The following is a 24,835-nucleotide window of genomic DNA, read 5'->3' on the forward strand; positions in this document are numbered from 1 at the left end:
AGGGAAGCACATGGAGCTTGTTCTAAGTGTTGGCTCTGTATTGAATTTCTGGAAGGGAAGACACCAAGGGGGAGGAATTAGAAGTTATAAGACAGCAGAAGTGAACTAGGAGTAGTTTTTAACCATTATCTAGTTTCAGTTACATATTAGAAGTTTTTCAGCTTCCCAGTAGCAAAGTATCAGTTTACCTGTTACTTGCCATTATAGATGTTTGCTGACAGTGGGGGAAGACAGGGAGGAAGGCCACTTACTAACTCTGATAGCTCAAACACATTATTTAGTGGGGTCCTGATCTTGCAGCCATTAAAATCAATGGGAGGTATTGAATTAAAGGTAACCTGTGGTGACCTGCTTTCTCAAGAGGTATATATTGATAAGAAATTTAGAAGAAATGGAATTTTTAAAATTATTTTGTAAGGAAAGATGGAAGGAGGGGGAAGATTTCAGCCTGGTAAATAAAATAGATTAAAAAATAGTAGAAACAGCCTGCTGCTTGTCCACAGGACAGCTGGTGTAAGGGGCAGCAGCAGTGTCAGCTGCCCTATTTGCCTAAGTACTATACTTCCTCTCCAGGTGACGAGAATATAGTCACTCTCTGCTGGAATTTGGTCATCATCCTTTGGCTCTCCTGAGCCTGCCAGCATGAGTGACAGTGACCAGGTTTAGCTGTGCTGATACTTGTTTGGAATAGGAGCAAACCCAAACTTGTTTGGTGGTGATGATGCTCAGTAGCAATGGCATTATATGGACTGTCTGGCATTCATTGCACATACAGGGTCATGTATGATTGTAGGTAGTACTTGGAACAGCAGATTTTACTGAAGCCAGTAGTGAGTGGTGTTTCTAATTAAGTGCAAAGTTCAACCCACTCTCCCTAACTCCTGATAGAAACCCAGTTTTGTTCAGCATTTGAGATATACCATCAAACTTATGTTAATGTTTTACCTGACTCATTACCTCAGGGTAGAATTCATCATTTGGCACAACATAAAAATATTTTGAGTATGGACATGTTCCTTTAATTATAGAGGGCATGTACGTGTATATTTGTATTTATATGCTCTGTATATTATGTGTTACTTATACATATATGACATCCAAGTTGCTTAAGCATGTTACTGTTCTGTAGGCAGAAGGTCCTTCTGCAACACTTTAAGGGAGCACAGGATAATTGTACCTCAATGACAGAAAACCTGAGAAAAGCATACAGAAACAAGCTCTCAGTGAGTGTCTGATGTGCAGTGCAGTAATTCTGGGGGATAGGATGAACAAAGCCCTGAATGACTCACTGGATGACTCACAAATGTAACAACTTCTGTGTGCTGTTAGGCAGTGCCTGTGGTGGGATCCACTTCCATGGTCAGAAGGTGTAAAATGGTGGATGCCTAGGAGAATGTCTCCACTGTACTGGTCTCTTGAGCCTACAGTCTCCTAGGATGAGCTATTCAGGACAAATATTACTCTTTTTCCATAACTGGGAAGAAGTTTCTTCTCATACCTGACAATCAATAGTAAGCTGCTGTTCTTTCTCTCCCTCCTTGAATGTCTTTGATTGAGATGTGCCATGGTTTTTGTTTCAGATGCTTGGCTGTCTTGGGAGTAGCCCACCCCTTCAGAGTGATTACAGTTAGTAGGGACCTGCTGATTCTCATCCCTGTGTGCTTCCCACCCGGCAGAACCCAGACCTGCACTTAGCCTGAAGACAACTGCCAGAGAAAACAGGCAAATTCTTCAGTTAGAGATAAACTTGAAAGAAGTGAGGGCTGCTTAGGGTTGATCTTTGGTGTGTTGTGAATTCAAAGAACAGGAGGTGCATTGCTCTCAATTAGGCTCACATATGAATTAAAAAATTTCCTGCCTGTGGTAAGTGATGGTTTCTCTTGAGTTAACTGGCCTTCATCTGGGGCAAGCTGCAGCTTGAATATCACCAAAGACTGAGTTAATACTGTAGAGATTTAGCTCTCAGCCCACTCATGCACTAGAATTTGCCAGTACCTTTCCATCTCATGGAGGTTTTATCCCTCATCCACTGGCTGAAAGTGCCAGAACACCCTGTGTTTCAGTGCCAAGTCCCACACTGTATTTTATTTTCCATACCTGGGGTGGGTACAGCAGCTCTCCCCTTGTTCTTGCTCAGCAGGTGAGTGGGTGGGCAGGAAGGCAGCTCTGTCTCTCACCTGAGGGCTCCTCGGCCAAAGCTGATCCTGAAGGGTTATTTTACCATGCCCCTACAGCTGTGCTGTAGCACCACAGAGCTCATTTTTTGAAGTCTACATCCACAAATCCTCCATACTATGGATCACTAGTAGTGCCCACAGAATGGCTGTTGATGCCAGGGGTAGCCTCTAGGCAAAACCCACCACCTCCATATCTGGGACACCTCAGTGAGCCCCATTTGTTCATGCCATCTGAGTGGTGGCTCTCCAGCACTGTTGGACAGAGCTTGTGTGCCTTGCTGTAATCCAGATGAAGCTGTGGGCAGCTGAGGGTCTTGAGGGTGGTGTGGATTTGGGACTGCTGCCAGCTCAGGTAGACTTGGGATGAAGCTGTTCACAGCAGAGAAACAGATCCTGTCTGCACTTGCTCAGGACTTAAGATAAAGTGGAAAGAAGGGCAGGGTCATGGAGGAAAAGTCAGGAAGAAAAAAAGCAATTCCAGGCCAGGTCAGGGTTTCATATGATGCTGTTCCTGCAGCCAGTCAGGCAATATGGTGGTCAGAAAGAGGAATGTCATATGGAAGTTCTGTGAATATAGGTGTCCAAAGAGGTGTAATTTAAGAGCATACCTGAAGATAGTATCTATCAATGCTCTTAATGTTAAAACAAAAAGCATCTACTGGTCTGTTCTGAGTTACTCACCTTCGCTCCATGTACAGTCTTCATCTCCTTGTGCAATTTTTGTCATGCCCAAGTGTACTGGGTTTGGCTGGGGTAAAGTTAACTTTCTTCACTGTAGCTAATATGGGCTGTGTTTTGTGTTTGTGCTGAATGCAGTGTTGGTAATGCAGGGACATTTGAGTTGCTGCTGGGCAGGGCTTACACAAAGTCAAGGACATTTGTACTCCTCACACTGCCTCACCAGTGAGGAGGCTGGTGGTGCACAAGGAGCTGGGAGGGGACAGCCAGGACAGCCGACCAGAGGGGTAGCCCATGCCATATGATTGAAGGGAAGAAGGAAAGGGAGGATGTTCACAGTGATGACATTTGTCTTCCCAAGTCACCATGTGACAGAGCCCTGCTTTCCTGAGGATGACTGAACACTTTCCTGCCCATGGGAAGTGGTGAATGAATTCCTTCTTTTGCTTTGCATGTATGCACAGCCTTTGCTGTTCAACTGTCTTTATCTCAACCCACAAATTTTCTCACTTTTACCCTTCTGATTCTCTCACCCACCCTTTTGTGGGGAAAGAGTGAGCAGCTGTGTGGGGCTTAGCAGATAAAAGACTTTCTATAATTCCTCTATAAGGAGGAAAGACCTTGACGTAAAAATTACAATGTTTACCTGGCAAGCTTGGATATGTAAAAGGAAGGTTACTGGGTTTGGAGTTTTCTGAGTTTTTGCGTTTCTGAGGAGCTAAGGATGCATTGCCCCATTTTCTAAATGAAGCAGAAAAATCAACCAGTTGCAAAGTACAGTCCTGTACAACCCCTGTATTTCTTATACTCGTGCACACATTATGTCTGCCCCTTGTTGAATTATCTTCAGGATTATCTTTACAGCAAATCTCTAACATTCATCACTGCCTTTGTTTTACTAGAGCCTCTGTTTTGATCCTGGGAGCTCGTGTCACAACTGCCTAACAGTGACCAGAGGCAGAGCACTGCTGAACAACTTGAGGATGTATATGCAAAACTTTTCTTTTAAAAACTCAGATCCACCTCTGTTCGCCCACCGATGAGCCAGCTGAGACCAAGTTTCATGCAGCTACCTGTCACCAAGGGGTGGGTGACACAGTCATACCCCAAAAATCAAGATCTACAGGGCTGTATGTTGTTGTAGTCATGGGCAACTGAAGCTTGGTGGCCACTTGCAATCCCCTAGCATGGGCAGGCAGGAAGTGCATTTTAATCCAAGGGCATAAACACAAGTGGCACGGGCAGTCTTAGGCAGTGGGAGTGGTGCAGGTCTGTTTTGGGGGGGTTAATGTAGCAATTTGTTTTGAATAGGGTGGGATGACTGCAGCAACCTCTGAGAGTCTGCTGCAGAGACAAGGACAGACCCTGCTGCCTCTGGCACACGTACGCCTTCACAAGATGCCTTTGGAGCTGACAGATAGGTTATCTTGTTTCCTTCTGAAAACACAGACCTTCTCTGTTGATGGCAAATTTGCCTGTTATGGAAATAATGTTCTGTATCCAGGACTGACAATTGATTTTGCCACTTTGCCTTGAAAAAAAAAAGGCCAAGTGCTTTTCACTACAACATTCTAGTGAAACTCAGACTGTGAAAATTGTGCCAAAAGACAAGGATGGCACTGGTTACTGCTTTTTTTTCCTGTAAAGGGAACCGATCCTTGTTAGATTGGGTTCTCAGCACTCTGTTGCCCCAGGACCAACAGGCAGCATCATGCAGGAGCTCAGCAAAGGCTTCCCTGTGCCACCCCACTCCCACCTCGTGTGAGCATTCCAGCACAAACACCTTGTTTGCTCAGCTCTTGGTTTCCCTGCTGAGCCTGCCAAGGAGGCTGCCAGCACTGTGGGTGATTTATGAGGCAGGCACATGCCTGCAGCTGAATAGGGATTGCCAGCTCCTTGGAGAAAAGCCACATAGCTGCCACCAGCAAAGCATAACTTTAGTCACTGGACCCTGGGTGAAAGACACTGCCTTCACAGTATCCAAGACACCACCCAGTATCATTTACTTCTGAATCTGAATGGTCAGGAAAAGTGGTTGGTGATTAAATTCTTAGATAGGTATTTGGTACTGCCCATTGTGCTGGGGAGCACTTCTCACACCAGGATTGCCCAGCTGAGTGCTGAGTTTTGTAACTTGGCTGGAAAAGAGAGACACCAACAGAAGTCAAATAACTGGAAAAACAATTAGCAATAATGTTTGGGTATGACTTATGCAAATGTCTATCACTGGTGACATCGGAGCAGATTTAATTGTGATCTGAGGGAGAATTTTTGAAGTTAATCCTCTTGGTGGCTTCCAGACTAATTTGTTAAGGGATTGAGGGAGATTTTCTAAATAAACAATGCAGTTGTTGAAGATTATGGTAATGCCACTGTTGATCAGATGTGGCACTGCCAGAGTTTGGATTTTGCTGGCTCAGATTGACATGCTGTGTTTACAGCATTTGGGATTGACACAGACCTGCTCCAGCATTGCTTGGCATTGTCTGCTAAAGAAAAATGCAGAACAGTAATTGCCATGTCAAGCAAACCATGGAGGTGGAGAGGTACTGGAAATACTGAAAATGTTATTCAATTAGGAGCACCCTACTTCTCTGAGCACATTTTTCCAGAAGGAAATATAAATTTTGTGGCATTTCAAAACCTAAATTCATAATATTTCTAAGAAATGCCAATATATCTTTAAATGGCTCTCCTAAGTGTGCAAGGCAGAAAGCGCATTACAATGTAGTGCTCCCTCTTAAAAGAAACCACGTATTCTTGCTTTAGATTTAACCATATTTCTTCCAATTTTATCATTTCCTTATCACTCATCTCATTGTGAATTGTTTAATAGCAGAATGTAAGGCAGGGTCTAGAGGTCAGTGGTGTTACAGCAAGGAGAAGGTGGTGGATGGTGCTAACTTCCAGCAGTGTGGATGGTACACCTCACCAGATCATCAATTTGTGCTGGATGCCTTTCCTTCTACGGTATTTTCATGGGATCAAAAGTTCTGCCATGGCTTATGCACAGGGAAGCTTGCAGGACACCAAAACCACAGGGAGCATAACCACAGTCAATTCATTAGCTCAAGTTTTTGAGAACTTAGCTATACTTACCCATGTAACTGGGGGGCCTGTTCTTCACAGAGAAAGGGTTTCTTCACGGGGTTTCTTTAGCTTTACAAGAAAAAAAGCATTTCAAGTGTAAAAGTCACTTTCTTTTCTAGCCACAACCAAAATTTTTAAGCAGCATCCTGAGAGACATTCATGTTTAGTTTACTTCTCAGCTCAGAGGGTAAGGAAATTTGACTGGGATACCAAGGTGGTTAGCTAGAAGCAGGTTATGACAGTTTTTTTCACAACTTTCTTACAAGAACAGAAGTTGCTGTATCAGCAGATTATTGTCCTTTTTGGTGGGTAGGCTTGTATACTGGTGAAAGATGTGGTAGGTAGTGCTGGAGGCTCATGTACAATATGAGAGTATGAGGAATCTGTAGCTATGCATTTGTATTACTTATCTGTACTATGTGTTTTTGGTGCTATTGGCCATTTTAAAAAAAACTAGCAATTAAAATTGCGAACAGCTAGAGGAAGGAAAGAAATTAGATTTTTCATTTCTGAATGCATTCTGCATTTTGCATTTAAAGTTCAGAATGTTGTTCTAGTCAAACACATAAAATATATTCTTCATGTCTGAATGCAAAAGATGTCATTTCCCACATGTTCAAAACTCAGTTTTTAAAATGCCATGAGAAAAGGTAATCTCAGAAAAAATAGTTCCTTTTATGAGTCATTTCCTGGTTTTCTGGCTCACAATTCATACACTCACATCCTTGCTGAGGTCAAATTCATCCTCTTCCACCTAAATCCAGAGAATCATCAGTGAAAGTCCTCCTCTAGGTAAGACCATAGATTTGCTATATAGAAACTGAGCCTTGACAGATTTTGATCAGCGTTAATATACCCACAGTTCTGCCCACAGTTCTGATGTTCTTGCTGTCCCCTGAAATCTTTAAATCAAGTCAGTATTTCCCTTTGTAAAGGAACAGTTTTGCTTGGGTGCAAGTGATGTTATTGAGCAAGACTCACTGGGTTATGTTCTGTGGTTGTATAAAGCAAAAGATTGATTACATGAGAACTTGAGTTCCATAGATTCAAAAAATGTGGCAGAATCCTGTGAAAAGCTGTCTTGAGTTCCAGCCTGCAGTATTACAGGTGAAAAGCTTAGAGAGAACAGAATTGTTGCTGCACATTTGCCCTGTTCTTACACACTTCCACAGCATCTACCACTCCCTCAGTGGGACTTTGGCCTGGCCTATGGCAACCATTTACATTCCTAACATCTCCTGAAAAGCACTGGAGGGCTGCCTGGCTAATATTTACTTTTTCTTGCTCTGGCTGGCTGTGGAGCCCTTGCAGGTGTTAGTAGGTGTAAAGGGATGGGGGGTGGGTAGCTGATCTGCCCTTGTGGAACAAAGATATGTGAGTCTGGACTTTAAAAGTCCCTCCCTGCAATTCCACCGATTTTTATTCATGTGGGTTTCAATTAGTAATTGTTTTTGTTGGTGTTTTGTTTGCTTTTTTTTTTTTTTCTGGTGGAGGGTAAGTGTGAAGTGATTGATATCTGGGAAAGGAAATCAGGATTTGGCTGTGGAGCGACATTCCATTGTCTTGACACAAAATAACAAATAACTCACCTCTAAATCTGTGTCTCGGGAAATTAAAGTGTAAAGCAGTGAAAGTCATGTGGAGGTCATTGAGATGTAAAGTGTGACCTGTTCCCCAGCACTGAGTAGCTCAGCTCTCAGTGACAGCTTTGAGAAATATCTGCGACTGGGGAAGGGAGGGAAAGCGTGTACCCAGTGCCTGGCTTGTTATCTCCCCTGCCTGCTTTTTGGAACTGTTGCTCTCCCAGAATTTGCAAACACTACCTGAAAAACACTGGTCGTTGTGGTGGTGATTTTATATGCAAACACAAACAGTAACTTTTCAGAAAACATCTACACAGTAAGGGACAATGTCTTGGCAAACCCAACCAGAGTCCCTCCTCTTCTGGAAGCCTCATCTTTAGCAAGGCTGTTCAGTACTTAATCTTCTCACATCACCCAGGTTTTAAAGGCTTGTGTGCCCATCTAGGGTGCGCACCCCACATCTGAACTGGGTGTCAGCTGTGTGGCTTTTCCTCCTGTCTGGGGCTCTCAGGTCATCCTGGGGAACCTTGATGCTCTTGAGCCCAGTTTGCTCAAGCCATCTGGCACCTCTGCACTGCAAAAATCTGAAGACTTTACTGGCACATCACAAAATGGTGATTTTTGGCTTCTCCTGAAGGCTAAGGAGATGTAAGGGACCTCCATGAGACCTGGCACAATCTGAATGGTCCTTGGCTCACCCTAAGGCCCTGAGCACAGTGCTTGAAGGTTGTGCTCTGCAGCCCAGCCTGGCAAGGCCTTGCTCAAAGCCAGCAGAGTCATTGGAATGGCACCTCAGGAATTTGGTGTGAGTTCTTTGAAGTGCACTGTTATCACAATTAAATCATGTAGTATATTACAGTAACTCACTGATTTGCAGTAACTTTTCAGGTATTTTGTATCTGTCTGTGTAGTGAGAGGAAGAAGCACTTTGCAGTTACCTGGCCTTGCAGAAGTCTCCGTGTGCCAGGAGACCTTCACAAAGATCCAGCCATGGGGGCAGGAAGCAAGCCCATAGAAAAATCTGGGATTCCTGGATTTTATAGGCCGAAATATGACTCCATTATACACACAGTTTGCTTGGCAAGGTGTCACCAGAGATTTGTCCAGGAAGGGGTTAGTTGCTGTGCATAAGTGTCACAGGTATTTCTTGGACTCTGAGAGCAGCCACATTGACATTCTGGATGCAAAAGTATGTCATAGAACTTACAAGATTTATATAAAGTCAAAAATATCTGAGAATGGTTCTTGGGCAGGTAGACAGGGACAAATGGCAAAGGGGGAAGGATATGCTGAACTGGAAGAGGACAGCAGGGGAGGGAGAAAAAGGGGGCTCTTCTAGCATAAAAGGATATGTTCTTCTTTCCCAGTTCTCCAATGGTACTGGAAAACATCCTTGTTGGTGGAAAGAGAGTGAGACAGCAAAATATGCAGAAAAAGGGTTCAGAGGGCAGGAAAGGTCAGGGAGAAGGGACCTCAGCCACAGGGGCAGATCAGCGTGAGGAAAGGGCTGCAGAGAAAGGACAAGGGCACCCACAGCAGCAGAGCACCCTGGTGAGTGCTGTCTCCCACAGGGAAAACTGAATGTTGTCTTGAGGAGTGAGAGAATGGTCTCTTGACAGCCAAAACAGGTCTGTCTTGCTGTGTCACTGATTCAGCATCAAAGAGCTGAGAAGCATCTGGTAATACACATTTGAGGATAAAATTTCCATTTGCAGACAGGGAAAACTCATCTTCCCATCAGCAGTAGAGCAGCCCTTGCCAAAATAAGTGAAAACTAAGAATATACCCTTTGGATGATATTTGTGAAGATCCTGGTCATGCCATGCCTGTGTAACCACAGCTTTTCACAGCCCTGCTGTACCATTGCCATATGTTGTGACAGGAGGAACTGCTCCCCATCTCTGCCCCAGCACTGGAAGAGCAGCAGCAATTCGGGCAGTGCCATTCACTGTTACCAGGTCTCATGGCTCTGCTGAAAGCCTTCTGCTTTGAATATCAAAGTTTAGCCTCTGGATGCAGCCCTAAAGGAGATAACAAATCAGGCCAGTAAAACTCGCTTGACTTTGTGGGCCAGCCCAGATCCTGATGATTGGTGTTGTGGGGTGTTTCTCTAGGAAAAGAAACTGGTCTGATGGCTTTTTAGGATTTGCATTTTTTACTCACTGATGGGAAGCTCTTTGGTTTTCCTTTTCACTGTCACAGGCTCTCGTGTTTCTGTACAGACTTGAGCCAAATTTGTATAAAGAAATGCCATTAAAATATTCAGTGAATAAAGGGGATACATACATCAAAGGAGTAAGGGGGTTATGTGAAATGACTTGTCCTGCCTTTCCCTGGTGACTAATCAGGATCTGTTCTTCACACTGCCTATCTTAAAGGTGCTCTGGAAATCTGTAAGGGGAAACTCTAGAAAACAAAGATTAACGTTAGTGGTTTCTGTAATCTGGCCTAATTTGGAGTTTCCTGATTGATCAGAGTAGTCTGCAAGTCCATGCTAAGCTCCTCTGGCATTTCCTAGTCTCTCCCCGCAGGACCGTAAGCAGTGTGCTTTCCCTGTTTATTTTTTCCTGTTTATTTATTTATTTTCCTTGTGGGGGGGCTGGGCTCTGGCAGCTTGTCTGCGGAGACCGCTGCTGCCATGGGCCCTTAATGAGCTTTTTGAGCACTGAAGCAGCACAGCATCGCCTGGGAATGGCAGGGGTCCCTCCCTTCCCCACGTCGGAGCGCGGAGCAGAGGCCGGCGGGTTAACGAAGCAGCCGGGGCTGGCGGGCGGCCCAATGAGCGCCAGGGAGCTGGGCAGGGCACCCAGCCCCAGCAGCAGCCTCCAGCAGGACCCAGTGCCACTTGCTCCATTTCCCCCCATTATTACTGTAGCTGGAAGCGTTAAAAAGCGAAGAGCCCCAAAAGGTGTAAGGCATTTTCCACCCAGCGGTTTTGGGGGTGGTGGGGTCTGAACCAGCACATTAACAATGAAGAGGAGAGTATTAAAAAATTAACTGGGAAGCAGATGCTTTTTAACCTTTAACCACTCCAAACGGCCAATAAATCATTAGTTACTAATTAACATAAAAAGAAGGGTAACTTACTGTCTGGTAAGCAAACTCTTGGAATCACTGAAAGGCTGGCACTGACTTCAGGATAGCTTTTCTTCTTACACTTACTAAAAAGACAAACAAGCCAAGCTCTGAATATTAAGCTATGCCATGCAAAGCATTTGGCGAAAAGACAGACTGTCTAAAATAAATATATTTTTCATGTGTACAGTGAGCTGTGCAAATTCAGAATTTACAATATGCAACATCTGACCCCCAAGAAATTAGGTCTCCTCCTGGTGCCAAGAGTGACAAGGTAGGTTATGTCTCATCTGCAAGCAGTATTGGTTTGCATTTTCTAAGTCTTGGCCATACTTACAGTCTGCTGCTGAATCATCTCCTCAGCTCCTTCAAAAGACTCAATGGGGTGGCTGAAGCAGGGGGAAGACCTCCTGGCTGAGGTTTGGGCTGGAGAGCACAGCTTTCAGTCTGACCTCAAGGAATATCCCTTATGTTGGAGCACTCTCTGATGGCTAACCAAAACCACTCTCTCTTCTCCCATCTGTGAGAAAAGTCAAGTGGCAAGTTTTTTTCTAGGAATGGAAGTTGAAAAGAAGTTTTCTGGTGGAGGAAATGTTTGTGAGACCTCTGGAACAGGCTATTATTATCTTGCAGATAAACTAATAAAAGGGTGAGATCCAGGAACCTGAGTGTCACCACTGCTGCTGATTGACTAAACAAACATTTGAACTTTGCAGTATTACTATTACATGTACAGATACTATCTCGTCTGGTTTGATTTAAAATAAGTCTGTCAAGGATTGGACTACTTGCTTAAACCTCTCCAACAGTTTTGCATCCTGACTTGGAAACAGTAGGACATATGATCTAAAATACAAGGGTTAAGTGTTTAGGACAAGGGCTCCCATTGTCCGTTGATCTGTATGTCTTTTCCATTCACTGTGCATCGTTACACCAGCTGTGTCTTTAATAAGTAACTGTGTGGGCTCTCGCAGTTTAAATATTTACTTAAACATAATAGAGAACCCAAACAAAACTGAGATACATAAGAATATCCACGTCTGATGTTCTAAGTGTAATCACAGTGGATTTGTGCAGGAGATTTGCAAACTATAAACAGATGTGTTTTGATGACTTTCTCTCCTCTGTCTGGTCTCCACTTATAAAACACAACAGATTAAGCTTCTCAGGGTTTTTCACCTGGGAGAAGCTACATGTCTTTCTTACTGTTGAATTAATGGGGAGAAATCCAAACATTCCTCTGTAACTGAGTTTCACAAAAATCAGATTTGGCATCACTAGTAAAACACCTCCACAGTGGTGTTTTCTCAGTGCAACCTGAGAAAGTCGCTACAGGTGGTCAAAGGGAGTTCCATACCCTGTTGAAGCTCAAGAAGGTCACTCATCCAAGTCACTGAGGACAGTAGATGAGTCTCACCGTTACCTCTGCTACAGTCAGAAAGGGGAACTGCGATTTTCAAAAGACATCCTAGTAGTCACATTTTGCCTGTGACTCTCTCTGGGCAAGGGTGAACATCATGGATTAGACATGAGATGGGAGATTGTCACTCATAGATCAGAACCACTGATTTTCATGAAAGCTCAGTGAGGCAAAGTTAAGTTTTATTACATTGTTTGCAGTTTTAGGTACTAATTGCCATCATTTGATGAACATAATCTTGGTTTACAGATGGAGAAAAACGTAGGGGACTTATGCTGCCACATATTGATCCTAATACAGGACTATTTCTTTTCTCCAAGTGACCCTATATGTGACTATAACGTAAAAACATGAGTCAATATAACAAACAAAATTAATTTCATTATGGGATGCACAGAATGTTTGAAGAATCATATGTGATGGTGATAAAACACTGCAACACTCAGGGCTGCTTTTTCTTCCTTTCATTTGAGTCCCATAATAATGCACTTCTTTCATAGTTTGTTTAAGGGAGAACAGGTTTTCTCTCTGGCACTGTTTGGTACCTCTTCTTGCTACTCAGTGTTACAGCATGTGGTCTTTGAAATTTGAATCCCAACTTCTTTCTGGAGAAGCACTAACTGAACAGGCAGCCTTTAGGGTTAGGCAGCGAAAGGTAAATTTTCAGCTCCATGAGCAGGAACTCAGTTACATGACTTGCATTACTATTAATGGGGGTCATGCTGGTAAATTCCTGTACACCACGCTGCACATTTACTCATGAGTGCAGAATTGGCACAGCTAATGAAACTTGCCTTTCGGGTAGCATGTATTTCAGGAGATGGGTCTGACAGGCAGAAAGGACTGCTAAGTACCCAGATGAAAGTCTGGCTTTTAACTCCTTGAACATATTTCCAGAAAATAATAGTGTGAATTAATGCTGGTTAGTGTTAGCTGTTCCTACTGTTAGGGATCAGTCTTGCTCCAGTAGGATTTCATTGAGACAAAGATCATGCCTGAAATGTGAATGTCTGTGCTGTCATTTAGTGTTGGCAATTCACTTTCTGGTGCATTTTCCAAGTACTACTCATTGTTACTTATTTTCTTTCAAACATATGCCAGTCCTCTGCTAACATGGCTTCTATAATCATAAACAAATAAAGGTTTTTTTTATCATTTTCATGCCTGCTACTTTCCCAATGATGATCCCTCCTATGGCTGAGCATCCCCTGGTGATTACCAACCTACATAACTCATGGGCATCTTATACCCCTTTATTCTTGTACTGTGTCCATTGCAGTGATGGAATCTTATTTCCAAAATTCTTCCCTAGCCTTTACTTTGCTAGGCTAAACATGCCAAGTCCATTTTGCCTCTTTGATATGGTAAACTTGGCACTGCTCTGGCTTCTGTTCTGTGCACCTGCTGTAATTGGAAGGTATTTTTAGTAAATGAAAACAAAACTGCCCAAACATTCCATCCTGTTCAGTGTTATGAAACTTTCCTCATATGCATCTGTGCAACAGCCCAGTGTTGTATTGCCTTTTTAACCTTTAATCTCACCATGGTTCCTCATTGTTTTGTAGTTAATTGGTAGTGTTGTTTTATTATTTTTCATCATTTAGTGCTGAGAGCTTCAGAGTCTGCAATAGGAATTATTGTAATCAGATCCCAAGTTTCATGTTGTGGGATTAATTCTTTTTCTTGCATGCAATATTCAAAGTGATTTTTTTTTTTTAATGCATGATACTCGAAATATCCTTTGCATCACCAGTAATGTATAGTTAACATTTATCAAAGTATTTAATGAATAAAATCTGTTCTGTGATTCATTGCTGAAGGAGCTTTCTCTGATACAGTCTTTTATTTATTTCCCATTATTTCAATTATAAAGTATTCCCTATGTTAGCTGTTGAGAAGATGAGTAGTGTGTATTACTCGCCACATATTTTGAGCTCTTGTCCTGTTAACTCGGTCAGAAAATGTCTCTTCCCTTTCCCAGTAACGTATTCTTGCATTTTGGGAAAAACCTGTCAAATTCTGTCAAATGAGCCTTTTAACATAGTCAGAAAATCACCTTGTGTTTGAACTAAGTATGGTTTGAACTGCCAATAGATTTCTTTTCATTCACTGCAATATTCCCTTTCTTCATGGTTCTGTGTGATCATCAGAGCCAAAGAGATGTCAGAGATCTGTACTGCAATGAAGAGTCAACATCTAGAGAAATACTTTTCAGTTTCTATGTTAAATAAAAGTAGAAAAAAATCAATTTGCTACTGCAGCTCGTGACTGTGAAGGAGCAGCTGCAAAGTGCTGAGTCTCATCAGGTTGCAATCATGATTAACATTGGGCAGATCCCCCCTGCTGAGGGGATAAATACCCTGCCTTTGTCAAGGCTTCCATGTAAGAAACAATAGAGTATTTCAGTGAAGCACAAGAACATAAATGTTAATCGAATCATTCCTCTGAGTGAGTAGAAGTAGCACCCAGAATGTAAACATTTTAATTTTGGAAGGGAAGGTCTGCATGTCAGTTGGTTAATTTTCCATGTATTTTTTCATTTACTTTGAAAAGCTGCTCACTAACATTGCCATCGTTGCATACAATAACATTTTCAGCACTTCAAATACGTATGTTTCCTGTCTTTCCAAGCTAGGCAGTGGCAAAGTCCAGGGAGTATCGGAAAAAATAAAATCTGCCTTAATATCACTAAAGAGAGGTCAAAACCTTATCCTGAGTAACTGCCAAACTATGTGATCACGTTGGTTCTTGGTAGAGGAAATGGAAAATATTTTCCAACTGGAATTGACACCAGGAAGCAAGTTTTAAAAATGTTTTTTATACATTGAGATACTTACCCTTAAAAAGAAATCTGTCTCTATACAGATGATGAAAGTTGCTGTAAGTATGTTAACAAATTTATGTGTGTGTAAGTGAAACAGAAAGAATTAATTTATCCCCTTACTGCTTCCTTGTTTGCTGTATAAATAAGGAATTTCAGAATGCAGTCATGCAGTACATGTTTTAAAGCAAGCGTACAGCAAGCTACAGATGCCCAACCATGTTCATTTTCCTATGGATACAGCTATTGTTGATTGACACAACCAGTAAATAAGTTTGGACTTTCAGTGTGTCTGCTCAGGTCCTGCTGACTTCATTCCTGCGGGGTGTCCCTTTGCAAAGCCAGTAGATTTCAGCTCAGTGCTTCTCTTGTACCCATAATGTCCTCAGAGATCTTGCACCTGTGGTAGATGAAGACTCCTCAGCTCTATATGAACACTAAACATGGAAACAGTTTTCCTACAGGATTGGCTAGTTCTTCACTGAGGCTGCTATGCATCTGTTTGTACGTGCCCCCTTTTTAACAGTCATAATGTACTTCTCCACTGGACAAATCTGTCTCTTGAGATTCTGCACCGAAAACATCATCTCCTGTCAGTCATTCTGGAATACATCTCATCAGTGACAAAATTAGTTAAGATGATGAAGGATCTGTTTGTGGTGGAAGCACAGAAGTTTGATGGCTGGTATTGAATTCCTGGTGGTCACATAGGAAAGCCTGTCTGTTGGGATCACTGAATTTCCCCACTCAGTAGGTGCTGAAGTGGGGAGAACACCAACTGACAGCAGGTGATGGGCAGAGTGAGCCAGTAACAGAGGAGGTGTGAAGCTGAGTGTGATAATTCTAGCTTTGTGGCTCATGTTCACCAGGGCACCTTGTGATTGGGTGGGCAGGAGTTTCCTACTGCCTGGGAGAAGCAGAGGTGAGGAAAAGCCAGAGTTTTATTGCTGCTCTAAAACACTTTCTTTCCATCTTCCATGCTGCACCTGCAGTGTCAGTCTATGTGCCTGCACCAGAGCAAGCACAGATGCATCCATTATTTTTGGTTGTCCAGCTCCACACGTCATCAACTCTATTCTCCTGTAACTAGAACCTGGGGGCTTCCCAGCTGACCCAGCAATGGGCAGTGGGTTTTGGTGCACTCCATCTTGTAGCTGGAACAAGCAGGTTTCATCTAAGTTCCCTCCCAGTCATCAGACAGCTCCTCACTACAGCTTTTATAGAGGCCTGAACTCAGTTTCTGGTAGCCTTGACAGAGTACACTGATCAGAGAAAATGTGATTTAAGCCTTTAATTTAAGCTTCAGTTGTAATAATATATCATTTTAGGGTTTTCATTCCCTTGAGGTGAAGAGGTGCAAAATGAGCATAATTTATTAGAATTTACTATACAGAAATGAGAAAACACCTGTTGGATGTGATTTGGGCCAAAGTAGTTCAGCTGTGGAAATGACCAAAGCTGCTTCTGACCACCCTGTGTATCATAGTGGGCATGTGTGGGCTCTGACTGAAGTCATCCATCAGAGTTTTTCCTTGCCTAAATGTCGTGGGACAACCTAACTTCTGCTGTTTCATTTACATCTTCTATTTTTGTCCTCTTTGGGGGGTAGTAAGAAGTATGTTGAGTTGACTGAACTAGCATTTAAATCCCACATGTATGTAGCACTGTATGACATGTGCCATTGACTTTTTGAAGCCAAACATTGGCCGATTAGGAATTCCTCATGGGCCCTCTGGAGAGAAGGTGGCTGTGGTGACTGTGGACGACTGTGACACAGCAGTGGCCGTGCGCTTCGGGAGCCTCATTGGAAACTACACCTGTGCTGCCCAGGGGACTCAGACTGGCTCAAAAAAGTAAGGATTTGTGTTTTCCACTCATTCTCTTTTTCCAGTGGAGAGTCAACAGCTGGCAATTAATCACTGAGCACTTAGTGATTAACCAGTAAGTTGGAAAAACAGATATGGTGTAACAAGAAAATGTAACAAAGTCATGGGACATGGAGTTACTTCCACCGTTTGAGTCCTGTCTTAAAACGAGGTAGAAAAGGATGTAAACAAACAACCATTAAAAATCACTGGGTGTGAGAAAAGGTTTCCTGTGAAGAAAGAAAAAAACTTAGTACTTTTGAGTTTTAAGAAGAGGTGAACAGCAAGCAACATAGGGGAATATAAAGTGATGAGTGATAGCAGAGAGACCACTGAGAGACACATGGTGCTCTAATATCCCAAGAGAGGGATATATAAGAACTGCGGCTAATCCAAATGATCAGATGATAACACTTCTCACACAGTGTGGAGTCATTTAGAAGAACCTACATCCACTAAATGTCATTAAGATCTTCAGAGGATTTTAAAAGCGTTGACACTATATAATAATTAAGTCATTATATAAAAAAGTATTGCTTCTCTACCTTGTGCCGAACGTCATCAGCCAGTTCCTGCATGACTGGGGTCAGAAGAAGTGTCCTGTGGCCACACATTTTTCTCTAATTTTTATTTTCTTCTGCATACTAGCAACTGTTAGGGACACATCACTGGATTGTATATGGACATGACAGCTCCTAAGTTAAAAGTCAGTCTTACTGGACAGTCCTTTGATTACAAGCTCTAGAAGTGCTCATGTAGGAGAGGGAAGTGCAGCTTAAATGTGCTTATGGAAGCAGTAAGATAAAGAACAAAACAAAACAAACACTTTGCAAGAAATTATGAGCATTTCTTTGTTTCTTCAGATCTTTGGACCTAACTGGCCCTCTCCTCCTTGGTGGCGTCCCAAACTTGCCTGAGGATTTCCCGGTGCACAACAGGCAGTTCATCGGCTGCATGAGGAACCTCTCCATTGACAGCAAGCCTATTGACATGGCTGGTTTCATTGCCAATAATGGCACTCTGCCAGGTACAACTAGTGCCCCAGAGGTCAACACCAGAAAGGTCTGTCTGTGGGGCACAGCTTAGGGTGTCGAGGAGGCTGGAACTGCGAGGAACCCCAGGAAGGGGAAGGAGACAAAGGGTTCTGGAATGACCCCTGTCCCCCTGTTAGCACTGTTGAGGGCAAAGCACCTATGGGGCAGGGACTTAAGGTGGTGTATGGCATTGTGCTGCCACTGTGTCTCTGGCCAGACCTCATTTGTTTGAGTAATGTGCAGTCCACACCTGTGCCAGGGAGGCATACAATAGCCCATGGCACAGGGCACACTTCCAGGATTCAGCAGCACATTGGAAAGAACTGGGCTTGTTTAGCCTTTCCGCATTGCTGGGAGTTTCAGCCAGGAATTTACTCCTAAACTAACTTCTCCTCTTCTATTTTTAAACTACCTATTAAATGTCATTTTGCTCTGAAAGCCAGTGGGATTAGTTCATGAAAAAGACAGCACTTACCATGACTTTTTAATAAATTGTGTTTGTTCTGTAAATAAAATCCTGCAAAAAAAAAAAAAAATGTGAAACCTGCTTCATGGAGCAGCCTGTTGGAAGTTCTGATTGGATTTCCAGTCCTTGGATCCCTGATCAGGATTAGTTCCAGTGATTAGGCATACAGAATGTTCTCATCATCCTAAAACTGGCTCTTACACACAAAAATGGAAAGTCCCTTCTGTCCATGCTGCTGAAGGTATAGACCTAAAGAGCTAAATTGCAGTTCTAAAGTATGTTCCATTGATTGTGGATTAAGGAAGGTGTCGTAGCATATGCCTTTGATAGACAGACTTGTCTTTATGCTTTTAACACATGATCAACTTATATAAACTTTTGCCATCCACATTTTGCTTCACTGACTTCAAAAACATTTTTTTACAAAAAAGCAAAAAACACAAACCTATAATAGTTATGTCTTCTTTTTACATAAAAGCTCAAATACAGTCATTCAGAGCCTTTTTCTTAATGAAACCATACAAAGTAATGGTTTTCCTGAATTGCAGGCTGTGCAGCGCAGAGGAACTATTGTGAAACCAACTGGTGCCAGAATGGAGGCACGTGCATCAACAAGTGGAGCACGTACATCTGCGAGTGCCCTGTGCGCTACGGAGGGAAGAACTGTGAGCAAGGTGGGCTGCACAGAGCTCTCTGTGCTTGTCATGTGTGCACATTTCATTGCCTGTCATTGCCATCTCACAGCACCTATGTCCAGCTGTGATGGCTGAGCGTAACAGAGGATTGCAGTTGAGACCATCACCCATTATCTATTTGAAATAATTTTAGAGATCCCATATATAGTAGATGACATACTGTCGTGAATAAGAGCAGCTTTCATTGATTTACTTACATAAGCAAAGTAGTTCCAAAGAACTTGCCTGTATTTAGTAATTTGTTTATAGTGAAAATGCCTGATCCTAAGCCCCTTTAAATCAGTGGAAGGAATCCTGCTGACTTTACTGGGCTTTGACTCAAACTGGGGATGAATGTGCTGTTTTAATCACTACTTTTTTGGCAAGAAGGCATTCTGTGCTAAGTAAGAGCACTTTCAGTTTTACTGGATTTCTCTTTGATGGAACACAATATGCATATATGTGTAAAACCTCATTACTAAAGAATAAGGAAGGAGCAGCAGGTGAGTTTTATAGGGTGTGAAGAACATGCAGTCAGTTTTTTCCCCTAGAAGTGAGGAGTTGCCTGTGGGAGGAGTCCCATGGGGGTTGGTGCTGTAAGGTGGCTGCTCCTTTGGAGTTTTCCTGGATGTTTCCAGCAAACAAAATGTGCTTCTACTGGCCTGGTCTAGGTAGTGGCAATTCCTCTTCCCTTTCCTGAGAAGCAGCAATATTAGCTTAAGAGGAGAGGACACATGGTTAAGTTTCTGTCTTGGAGATGAAGTTTTGCAGAGTGAAGAACAGGGAAAAGGAATGATGGAGAGCTCTTCCTATGCTCCACCTCACACAGAGCCCAGAGCTGTCATTATTGCCCCTGATTTCTGTAGCAGCTCCTCAAATATTTTGAGCTTCCCAGGTTTGTATGAAGATCTGATTTTTCCATGTGTCTCATGTCAAGTATGTTTGTTGGTGAAGTTCTTGTGTTTTATTCATGATTGGCTGTTCTCTGTGCTACAAACCCACTCCAATGTATCCTGAGGGGAGTGCCAGGGCCCAGCTATGGTGTATCCTGTACTGGTGTAAATGGGAATACTGCTATCACATGCAAAGACTCTCCTTCCCTCTGTTTTTCAAATGGAAATTCAAAATTTGGTCAAATGTTTGTTTTATTTACTATTTTCTTATCCCAAATTCAAGACCAATTCACAAAGTTTGGGATTTAGACTATCATCTAGGAGCTGCCCTGTAGCCATCCCTAGAAAATCATTTTAAATTCAGGTGATAGAGATGATGGCAGCCACAGCAGCACTGCCTCGCTGTGCAACCCCCAGTGCCCGCAGCTGCCTCCAGCACTCTGCATTCCTGCATGTCCCCTTTGTCACTGAAAAACGCCATGTTCTTGCTGATGCCTCAATTTGTGGGTTTTTTCTGATAGTTTGAAGGCAGCAGGCTGCTTGGTTCTTTGATGGTATTTGTGGGCCAGTGTCCCTGTGGAAAAATTGCAAGCCAAAAAAGAAACAGAATGTGACCAAAGATTTCAGAAGCCCAAAATTAAAGTCAGGAGGAATCACAGATATGCTATACTCCTGACTTTCAAATTTCTTATTTGAATGCTCAGCTGTGATCCTAAGAGCATTAGCAAGAAGCTGTTTTTAAAAAAGTCTTAGATAGAATATTTGCAGTTTTGAGTAGGAGTGCTGCATTTCTTCAATCCCTTTGGCAGTGCTGGTTCTGCTTCAGGCTAACAGAGGACAAAGACTTCAGCAAGTTACCAATTAACCTTTTTTTCATTTCCTGCTCTTCAAAAACTCTGAGATCTAGTCTACACTAGTGAGGATGGGGTGTTTTACCTTCACTACCCTCCTAGAATCTGTTAATTCACCTTCTGGCAGCTCCCCTCTCTTTCTGCTGATATATAGAAGGGAGATAAAATGAAGGAAAAATTAGTTTCACCTTTATTGTAATTTAATTCTTTTAAACTATGAGGTATTGCAATTCTGTGAAGAAGATCTAGCAGCTGTGTCTGACTCACTCTTGGATGGCCAGTGTCATAGCACTAGCCTTGGGCTGGACCTAAACATAAGCTTGCACATGTCCAGCACCTGTACTGCAGGTGACATCCAGTGGGATGTTGGCAGCATGTTTCCCCAGGCCCTCTGTCTCCCCAGGGAATAGCCCTCACGTGTTTCTGCAGGCCTGTTGAGTGCAGGACTCTCTTTAGAGTGAACAGAGATAGGCAGTGCTTCAAGTGACAAACTCTGAGCACAGGATCAGTTTGCATCACTGCACCGCCGATGGCAGAGGGGTGCTGGGAAGCATGTGGGCCTCTGTGGTGACAGGGGAGGTCAGGTCCCATCTGAGGACAGTGAAGGTGGCCAGCCCCTCCATGGACACTCCTGGTCCCAGGCATGAGGAAGGGCTGGGGGAAAGAGGGAGGTCAGGGGGGGCTGACAAATGGGGATTTCTATTTAACTAGCAGGGGAAGGTGCACCCTGGCCCCAGGGAAGGGAGGGAAGCTGGGAGAAGGTGTGGGAAGGGAATGGTATTTGCAAGTACAGAAAGTCACCACCAGTGAGAAAAGGAAGAAGGTGGCTAATTGCCATGCCAGTCCAGTTCTCCCAGGAGCAAAGGCAAAATGCTTGCAAACAGCATTCCCAGCCTTCAGCAGGTGGGAAGCCCGCAAGTTTGCATCCTACCTCTGCACCAGAGGCAGATGGGCTCAAAAATCTCAGCAGCAGCCCACAAAACCAGCTGCAAAGTTGGAAGCTGAGGTTAATGTGAAGGTCAGCAGGGTAGAGGAAGGCGAAGGCTGACTTTTGCACAGGTGGAGCAAGAGAAAATAATCCTGCTCAACACTGATGTCCTGGTTACTTTTACATTGATGTGCAATGTGGGCTGATGAATTGTGCCCTGGCCCAGACAGCCAGAACTCAAGCATTGCATTCAACTTTTAAGCAACCTAAGGACATCTGTATCTGGTGACAATCTTTTTTAAAGTTGCCATCAGGCTTTCAAGAGCAGGCTATGCTGCAGTTGTTCCACTACATGCCCTCTCTGGCATTTGTAGTATGACGGCAAAGGTGAGATCACAGGCTGGAGCAGGAGGGAGAAGGGCTGCCCCTTGGGACTGCCTGCCCTTAGCCTGATGTGGGGTGGTTGGGTAACTGCATCTTAAAGAAGAGCAAGTCAAGTTCCACCTCTGGCTTGACTAGTGGTAGCCCAGTAGTCCCTGACTTTTTGTTTCTCACAAATAGGGAGCTAAAGGGCTTGCACTTTACTCCAACCCCTGCACTCCACTCCTCACCCCAGCCTTTCCCTTTATAGACACCAGCAAGGCAGACATACGAGAATTTGGGGTTTGGCTTTATTCCTCAAAAAAATGCAACTTCACATCAACTTTACTCCATTTTCTGCTATGGTGTCATCCCTCAACCTTTTTCTAAGGACTTAAAATTTTATAGTAACACATGTGCATTTGTATACACATGATCTCTCCTACTACAAAAAATCCAGAAAGTGTCAGCAGATGTGTGGAGGAGAAGGGGAAAGACTGTTAAGCCCTGTCATTTCACTAACCAACATGATGAAATAAAAGGCTGGGTACTAATCTGTGGTGGTTGTACCCAGTCGCTAAGGCCTGCTTCCACTGGCAAAAAGCTGCCATGGACTTCAGCAACATGCCCACGAGCAAGGATGTCAGGCAGGGGCTGACTGTAGATCCCCTACAAGGTTCCACACATGGTGGAGGTGTCATATGAGGTGTTGCAAATAGCACTTAATGGCTTAGTTTGTACTTCTGATCAGTGGGATTAACTAATCCATGGGACTGTACCTCTTGTCACCCAGGGTAACAACTTTAGAAGTCCAAGGGGATGGGTATTCCTCTATTTTCCATCAGCAAAGTGCTTTCTATTGAAGGCTGTCATTGGTGTCACCCTGTAGGAGCTGTGCTTTGCAAGGTTAGAGAGGGGGGCAATTTTGCAGCTGTCAGCTCAGGATATTTAAGGTAGATGATTTAGGCAATTCCACACAAACTCCCTGTGAAAAGGCTGTGTAGCTGGGGCAGCTGAATAATCCGGCCCTGGAGTATTCACAATTAATTCATATTTCCTGTTCCCTCCCAGCCTTTTCCTGTGTTTAATCTGTTAATTAGAAGTAGGTAATCAGGGATATGTTGAAAATATCTGCAGCAACTGTTGCCCTCATACTTCCTGCTCTGTCCACCCACTCACCAGCAGAACTATATCAGCAGAGATCCTGAGCTTACCTTTCTAGGAACAGCTCTCATGTGGGTAATGCCATAGCAGTGTGGAGGTGCTGCTTTTGAGTACAGGCACCAAGACAAGATGCCTACCTACAACCAGGGTAGGTTGTGAATTTGCAATATTATCAACTGCTTTGCAGTAACTCTCCTAGACCAGCTCTTCATCCACAGTAGATTGAATATGGCTCAGTGGAAGAGGGACTAGCTCCCTTGTGTACTCACTGTGACATAGCATCATCTTTCCTCCTAACATGTGTTCTGAAGGATAAAAACTGTTTCTCTTCTGTGTTCTGATTCACAGCAATGCCTTCTCCTCAGCGTTTCAGTGGTGAGAGCATTATCATTTGGAGTGACCTTGACATTACCATCTCTGTGCCGTGGTACATTGGGCTGATGTTCAGAACCCGGAAAGTCAATGGCATGTTAATGCAAGCCAATGCTGGGGCTGCATCCAAGATCAATATTCAGGTAAAGTGTGGCTGCCTTTGGTTAGGAAAGAATTAATACTCCCCCAGCAGTGGATATGGCCAGATGAACTACACAGCTTCATCCACCTAACTAAATGCATGTCAATAAAAACATATCATTACTTTAGCCTTTTACGACAATCAAAAAATGAATGATCAAAATATCATTATAAAAATCATATTCATTTAAGATTTTTTTTCTAGTCAGAGGTAGTAGTGGGCATTAATATAGATGTAAAAAATGGGTCTCTTGCTTTGGAGGTTTTTTTGCCCATAATGGAAGTTGGAGTCTGAATGTCAAAAGTTATACAAAGAGTTCTTGCAAGCATTCCCATCTTTACTCTTCAGGCTTTTTTTCCTTTTGGGTTTTCCTAGGAAATATCATCTTGCCCTCCAGTTCCTTCTGCATCAAGTACAAATATGTAGCAAAAAAAGACTTGTTTTGGTGGTTTTTCTCCCAACAGATACTGAACAACTACGTGCAGTTTGAAGTGTACAGTGGCCTGAGCCAGGTTGCTAGTTTGAAGATGAGCCAGTCACGGGTCAGTGATGGGGAATGGCATCATTTATTAGTAGAGCTGAAGAGTGCAAAAGATGGTAAAGATCTTAAGTACCTTGCTGTCATGTCCTTGGACTATGGAATGTACCAGGTAAGGCAGCATCATGATTTTGTCACTGACCACTGCACAAATGCTTTTAGGAGAAACTAGGATAAAGGACTGTGGACAAGTACTTATGCTGTGAGACGTGTTCTGCAGTGATTTATGCCTAATTAATAATATTATTTTATTAAGCTTTATGATAAGTTATCTTACAAAGCAGTCTGTAAAAAGACACTTTGCAATGTCTGGCTCCTCACTGCTTTGGTATTTTTTACATAATCTACTGTCAGGTACTGCTTGAGTCCATCACTACAGAAAGCAGGCTGTCTGTGTCACAGAGGATGATAGTGCTTCTTATCAGCTGTCCTTTTCCTCACAGAGCACTGTGCAGATTGGAAATCAACTACCCGGATTGAAAATGAAAAGCATCATTGTGGGAGGTGTCTCTGGAGACCAAGTCTCTGTTCAGCAAGGATTTTATGGATGCATGCAGGTATGAAATTAAAAGTGTAGCAATAAATTTTTAACTCGTGAGAAAATGCCCACGTGAAAATGTGGGAGGTTTCTTTTTCATCCACCCTCAAACATTTCTGTTTCCTCCATAAAAATTATCTAAGAATCAAAATATTGAAGTCTACCC

At 43.1% G+C, this 24,835-nt stretch overlaps 1 protein-coding gene across 4 annotated transcripts in view; it reads left to right on the plus strand.

Annotated features, from left to right (window-relative positions):
• Positions 1–24,835, plus strand: part of CELSR1 (cadherin EGF LAG seven-pass G-type receptor 1) — a 162,965-nt gene that overhangs the window by 99,381 nt on the left and 38,749 nt on the right. For all 4 annotated transcript variants that reach the window (XM_053943849.1, XM_053943851.1, XM_053943850.1 and 1 more), the window contains exons 6-11: positions 16,540–16,697; positions 17,573–17,736; positions 18,758–18,883; positions 23,428–23,594; positions 24,058–24,243; positions 24,575–24,688. In XM_053943849.1, the coding sequence (XP_053799824.1) occupies positions 16,540–16,697; positions 17,573–17,736; positions 18,758–18,883; positions 23,428–23,594; positions 24,058–24,243; positions 24,575–24,688 (915 nt within the window). The remainder of the gene's footprint in view (positions 1–16,539; positions 16,698–17,572; positions 17,737–18,757; positions 18,884–23,427; positions 23,595–24,057; positions 24,244–24,574; positions 24,689–24,835) is intronic.

This window comes from Vidua chalybeata, chromosome 5 (genome assembly GCF_026979565.1).
Source record: "Vidua chalybeata isolate OUT-0048 chromosome 5, bVidCha1 merged haplotype, whole genome shotgun sequence".
NCBI classification, from domain to species: Eukaryota; Metazoa; Chordata; class Aves; order Passeriformes; family Viduidae; genus Vidua; species Vidua chalybeata.